The sequence below is a fragment of the Zeugodacus cucurbitae genome, chromosome 6, assembly GCF_028554725.1.
Source record: "Zeugodacus cucurbitae isolate PBARC_wt_2022May chromosome 6, idZeuCucr1.2, whole genome shotgun sequence".
NCBI classification, from domain to species: domain Eukaryota; kingdom Metazoa; phylum Arthropoda; class Insecta; order Diptera; family Tephritidae; genus Zeugodacus; species Zeugodacus cucurbitae.
Genome location: NC_071671.1, coordinates 12,432,825 through 12,439,639, shown reverse-complemented (window position 1 = coordinate 12,439,639; position 6,815 = coordinate 12,432,825). Strand labels below are relative to the sequence as shown.

At 36.1% G+C, this 6,815-nt stretch overlaps 1 protein-coding gene across 1 annotated transcript; it reads left to right on the top strand.

Annotated features, from left to right (window-relative positions):
- The first annotated feature begins 3,112 nt into the window (after positions 1–3,112).
- Positions 3,113–5,672, top strand: LOC105220514 (mucin-2-like). Its single transcript, XM_054235250.1, has 3 exons — positions 3,113–4,045; positions 5,124–5,333; positions 5,427–5,672. Exons 1-3 carry the CDS (start codon positions 3,113–3,115, stop codon positions 5,670–5,672), a joined length of 1,389 nt encoding a protein of 462 aa, XP_054091225.1.
- The last annotated feature ends 1,143 nt before the right edge of the window (positions 5,673–6,815 follow it).

Here is a 6,815-nt window from a genome sequence, read left to right as displayed (position 1 = left end):
TTATTATTAGCCGAAAAATGTGCTTCATTTCGGTCAACCAAAAAGAAAATGATTTATTTTGTAACTATTTTAAAACTATTAAGTTAAAAATATTCAATTTTATTTTTAATTTTAAACAATTTATTTTGAAGTTTTCTAATACAGAAATAGTATTCTTATGTATATCTAAAACTTATTTTGAAATTTAAGAAAGAATAGTACTAAACTCGACAATTTACTCCTCATCTGTAGTCACATGTGATGTAATCCTTATTCCTCCCCTGGTTTGTAGATTTTATTCCCATCATCGGAAATATTCTATAGGTCTTGATTCAAATTCGGATCACGGAAATTAAAGTGTCGCTTTCGGATCCTCTTCTGCGACGTAGTGGGCATGGCTACATATGGCTCCAACATATAATTTCGTGCGGGAGAATATGGGGAACACACATTTCTTTCACTACTCTGAGTATTCGGAGGACACCTCGGTAGAGCATGAGTTTTCATTGTAATCCCCTGATGTTTCTGAAGATTGTGGAGATCTACAAATTCCTCTTATGACTGATAATACTACTGAAGATTTATCATAGTTTCAAATTCTGGGAGATCAGTGTCGATTCTTGCTGTGGCACAAACGTACAAATTCTGGGTCGGGTGAATCAGGAGGTGCGCAAAATATTATTCCTGAATTTTCTCGACAACTACCACTGTCATTGTGTCTTGAAATTTGTACTGTATTTGACATTGCTTCATTCAGAATCATATTCCATTACGGCCCATCATGTGAACTCTTCAAGTTTGGTGAATCTGGATCAGACCAGTCAGGAGTTCTATAAACAATTCCACCGTTCATCCTACTATATTCTTCTTCTGTCAACCACATAAGAAATTTCATAATGCCTAAATTTGTTCGTAATGTTTTCAAGTTCTCGACCGATTTCTTTCAAATCAGCGCAGGCCCTTACCATCAAGAATAGATTCTAAGTTTCTATTTGTCAGTACAGCACATTTAAGATGACCAGCTGGAAACGAAGCGATCAGAAACGCCTTTAATAGTGCAGCTTGGGAAATTACAAGTCATTATGATTAACAAAAATTTATATGAAGTGAAAAAACAAATAGAGAATAAATAAAAATAAAAATTATAAAGAATGCAATAGAACTACATATATTTCAAAAAATAAATGCAATTAGTTAATAAAAGATTATTAAAGATCACAATCAATCTAGCGAGCAGTTCGAGAAGCAGTGAGACACTCAAAAAAGTGCACGCAAGCAGCTGTGATAAAAAATGAAAAAAAACGAATGAAAATGGGAAGAGAATATTAAACAAAATCAATATGCTAACAATTTCAGTATATAAAAGAAGAAATGTAGCAACAATAAAGTAAGTAAATGACGCGACACTAGAATTTAACAAATTTTAATTCAGCATTGCATAATTTTTTTCTTGATGAACATTATCTGGTCTACATTACATGCATTATTTAATAATTAGTCTTATTTCTAAAGTATTCTTATAAAATATACTTATAAATACATTTTTTTTTATTTATTTTGAAATGCCTTCATCACTTGCTGGCCTTTTGACTGCTGGTTCATTGCTTTCATTCTCATCATCGGAAATATTCGGCAGTTCGTAAATCAAACTCGGTTCAAGGAAATTTAAGTGTCTCTTTCTGATCCTCTTATGCGATGTAGTGGGCGTTGTTACATATGGCTCCAACATATAATTACTTGCTGGAGAACCCTTATTTCTTTCATCATCCTCTGAGTAATCGGAAGACACTTCGGAGGAGCATGAGCCGTCACTGTAAGACGTTTCTGGAGATAGTGGAGATCTATCTATTCACCATAGTTTCAAAATCTGGGAGATCAGAATCCAGAGAGCTTCTTAGTGTCGAACAAATACACATAATATCGTCATTTGGCACTTCAGATAACGGAGATGCCGGAGGTTCGCAAACAGTTACATTGTCATAACAAACGTTAACCGGATCGGGTGAATCAGGAGGTCCACAAACAATTACTCCAACATTTTCTCGGCTAATCTCGCTTACGGTCCCATCATGTGAACTCTTCGAGTTTGGTGAAGCTGGATCTGACGAGTCAGGAGTTCCATAAACAATAACACCGTTCATCCCTCTCTCTTATATCTTTTCTGTCAACCACATTCCTAATTTGATCGATACGGGAGTATAATACTTAGTCCCTTTTCTGAATTATTCCTGTTACACAATATTGGCAATAAGATTTTTTGTAGGAGATTTCTGCTCTTCGTGAATCTCGTAATATTAAAAAATTATTCGGTTTTGTACAGTCGTCATTATTCTTACGCAAAAAATTTACCTGACCTAAGGAAGTTCGGTAAAACTTTTGTGCCTGTTTTCTGGGGTTTTCAGCTGTGGAGATAGTTTAAAGCAACGAAAATTAATTCTTCATTTTCTTCGTTATGATAATCACTTAATAATAAAAATAATCAACTATCTGATGAAGAGTGGTGGAACAGTTTATCACAAACCATTATCTGATATTATTCAGGATACGCTTAGTTGTAACAAAGATATACAGCAATTACCATTTTCTTCTGGAGGAATTGTCACAAAATCATATGCCGTAGAAACCCTAAATCTAAATCTCTAATTCCGGGAAATTGTAGTTAAGGTTTAACGGAAGCTAACCACCAAAGTAAAAATTCCTAATTCTTTTGTTTGGTTACAATTATATATACACATGTTATTTGTCTGCGTGTTGTTGTTCACGCTATACAACGGTAGATGTCGCTGATAAAAATAGCAATCACCTGATGAAACTTACCAACTTCTTTTGAAGACCAAAAACAAAAATTTATAACAGATGATCGGTTATCGAGTAGCCGGCAGCCTGAAAGGCAAAAACTGGTTTCTCAAACAAAATATTAATTGATCAATTAATTTGGTATCAAAATTATTTACAATTTCGCAAAATAATGTTACGTAAATATTATTACTTGAAGTTATACAGATACGGAAAAGTATAAAACTCGCAAACCAAAGCGAACTGATTTATTTACGTTTGGACTTTCGCCTGTGTCACAACGGAGAAAATAACTTCTTATCAAGGACCAAAATATCTTATGAAACAAGTCGACAACATGAACAATTCAGGAACAGAGCACAACGGTGTCATTGTTTGCGGACCTCCCGCTTCACCCGATCCAGATTATACATATCATAATATCGTAACTATTTGTGGGCAGCCAGCATCACCGGATCCAGAAGACATCGATAGTAGAAAGCAGGTTTCACCATCGGAGATGACGAACTATCAAACAATAACCACCTACGGAACGCCGCCATCCGCTTCTACTGTGGTGACTCAAGTTCGCGGGCCTTCCACTCCGCCCAATCCAGAATATTCATATAATAATACCGTGACTACCAGTGGACAGTTAGCATCACCAGTAGACAATAGAATAGCGGTTTCACCAACACCGGATACTGTAAACAATGAAACAGAAACTGACTACAGATCGCCGCCATCCGCTTATACTGTGGTGACTCACATTCGCGGGCCTTGCACTCCACCCAATCCAGAATATTCATATAATAATACCGTGACTACCAGTGGACAGTCAGCATCACTGGATCCAGTAGACTATAGAATAGCGGTTTCACCAACACCGGAGACTGTAAACTATGAAACAATAACTGACTACGGATCGCCGCCATCCGCATATGGTGTAGATTCTTACGAAAGCAGCAGAATAAAACCATATTCTCCGATTTCCCCAGCAGAATCATACACTTACAATGAAAGCAAATTTGAATCATCAGATTTACCGGGTCCGGAACTTTTGTCAACACCAGTAAAAGAATCTGCATCCAGCTATATGATGGAGCCTCATGTTGTCACGCCCACTACTTCGAACAAACGCAGTCCCAGACGCAACCTGAATTTCCGTAATCCTAATCTAATGTATGATCTAGAAGATATTTCCGAGGATGAGAGTAATAGTGGTGAACCGTTGGCGCAGAAGCCAATGACAGAGGACATTGTCATGGGTAATGAATCAATGAGAGCATGGGTAAGTGCTATAGCGAACATATATAAATCAAGGAACGAATAATTAAAAGAACCCAACGAACACATCAAGTTTTAAAAACTCGGAAATTGTTTAAACTTTAGTTTTTATATACAAGCATATATATAACGTAGATATTAGATATTTTTATTTTTAATTATATAAGTACCGTATAATTCCTAATAAATCAGGACAAAAATAAAATAAATCATTAAAAATTTTCTGCATTATCAAAATTTATCTAGTTCCACTTTATTACTTTGAAATTTGATAGCATTTATATTTTTAGCAAAACTTTGAGAAAATCTTTGGAAACTTTGGAAGAATTTCTCTTACACGAACAAGTAATAATCACATAAGGTGGTTGCAAAAAAAAAATTTCCCAAATCTCCCTTCACATGTGTGGCCTGGCGTTGTTCTTTTGTTATTGACTAATTGCTCACTTCAGACGGTTCAATTGTTGAAAGTACAGGTTCGAATTAAGTTTGGCCGTAGGGACTTTGAATTTCAGTTGCTATCTAAAGATACAAATTTTATATATTTGAACATTTTGTTCTCAAGTCTGAACTCACTTAGTCAACACATACGGATGCTTATCGATCAGAAGACTTAAACATTTTTAAAGGTGCATCTATGTTAAACGAATATTATCCAGCTCAACTATTGGCTTCACATACACTTATTTCCAGAGACTTCCCTTACTTAGGACCGTGTTGACAGATCTATCATAAATTCTTGTGAATTGTTACACAACAATTACAGTTTGAACTAATGTTGATAACTGTTAGTTATACGAAAGTTTGCTTAGAATTGTACTTTTATATTATTTCTGTTGTATTCGTTAAAATCTTTGTACTTAAACCTGCATTTCGTCTATGAAAACCGATACTGATTTCTGTTATTATACCTGTGTCACATACGGAGTAAATAGCTTCTTACCGAGGACCAAAATATATTATTGAAACAAGTCGATAACACGAACAATTCAGGAATAGATTACAACGGTGCCATCGTTTGCGGTCCTCCCGCTTCGCCCGATCCAGACTATACATATTATAATATCGTAACTGTCTGTGGGCAGCCAGCATCTCCGGATCCCGAAGACATCTATAATGGAAAGCATGTTTCACCATCGCCGGAGATGATAAACTATCAAACAATAACTAGCTACGGACCAACGCCATCCGATTATACTGTGGTGACTCACGTTCGTGGCTATTCCACTCCACCAAATCCAGTAGACAGTAGAATGCCGGTTTCACCAACGCCGGAGATGATAAACTATAAAACAGTAACTGGCCAGCAGAATCAGATACTTACAGTGAAAGCAGATCATCAGATTTACAGGGTCCAGAACTTATGTCAACATTGGTAAAACAATTAGCACCCAACTATGTTGGAGCCTTATGTTGTCAAGCCCACTACTTCGAACAAGCGTATTTGTAGACGTCACCTGAATTTCCACAATCTGAATCTAATGTATGATCTAGAAGATAGTTCCGAGGATGAGAGTAATAGTGGTGAACCGTTGGCACAGAAACCAATGACAGAGGACATTGTCATGGATAATGAATCGATGAGAGCGTGGATAAATGCTATAGCGAACCTATATAAATCCAGGAACGAATAATTTAAAATTAAAAAAAGAGCACATCCTGTTTTAAAAAACTCGCGACGAAGCGTTGTGTATGTGCGAAATTATTTAAACTTAAATTTGTTTCTATATACAAGTATATGTATATACAACTTAGATATTAGATACTTTTTTTATTCTTAATTATGTAAGTACCGGAAACCAAGCGACTCTAAGCTGTACAAAACCTGCCGATCTACCGCCGAAATGCTGTAACTGCAATAAAAACCACCCTTGCGAACTATAGGGGTTGTGAAGTGACAAAACAAATACAAAAAATCAAAAACGCAGCTGTGAAACATAAAGAGCCTCAACAATCAAAAAACATAAACACAAGAGTATCTACAGCCCCACAGAAGGAAGTTACGAATACAATCCAGGAATCTGGTGAACCATCATTTGCCAGCATAGTAAAATATGGCAACAAATTGCAACAACAAATGTCTGAAAATCAAATAAATCCGAAAGTAGTTGATGATATTACCGACAATCGTTCGTTGATTCTCAACAAGCTAAATAAGTTAGAAGAGCAAACTAAACTTATTCAAGAACGTCTTAAGCAACTAGAGTGACTGCAAAATGGAAATAAGCAGCAAAAATGAAACCTCTAAAAATTAAGACCGGGAATGCTAATGGCTTACTCAAACATAGGGACGAATTAGAGACATTGCTCCATCTTGAAAATATTGATATATGTCTTATATCTGAAACTCATTTCACAAATCAGACTTTTGTTAAGTTTAAAAACTACAGGACTTATTGCTCTAATCACCCAAATAATAACGCTAGAGGGGGGAGTGCAATAATTGTTCGAGACAACATTCACCACTGCGAAGAAATGAATATAAGCATTCCCGAATTCCAAACTACGACTATATCGGTCGACTCTGGGATTGGAAAAATACATATTACTGCAATATATAGCCCACCTAGGCATAATATTAAATATGATTTATATACAGAGCTTATTTTAAAGCACCATGGAAAATTCATTATGGGTGGTGACTTTAACGCAAAACACTCGCAATGGGGTTCAAGAATTACGACATCAAAGGGTAGAGAGCTATTTAAGGCCGTTATGGCCACCGGATGTGACTTCGTGTCTACAGGTAAACCGACCTACTGGCCTACCGATACAAG

Excerpts from the sequence above, each read along its gene's own strand:
- LOC105220514 (XM_054235250.1), top strand. The coding sequence starts at position 3,113 with ATGAACAATTCAGGAACAGAGCACAACGGTGTCATTGTTTGCGGACCT. Across the intron at positions 4,046-5,123 it reads ATGAATCAATGAGAGCATGG|CCAGCATCTCCGGATCCCGA; the intron begins GTAAGTGCTATA and ends GTCTGTGGGCAG. Across the intron at positions 5,334-5,426 it reads AGATGATAAACTATAAAACA|CACCCAACTATGTTGGAGCC; the intron begins GTAACTGGCCAG and ends TAAAACAATTAG.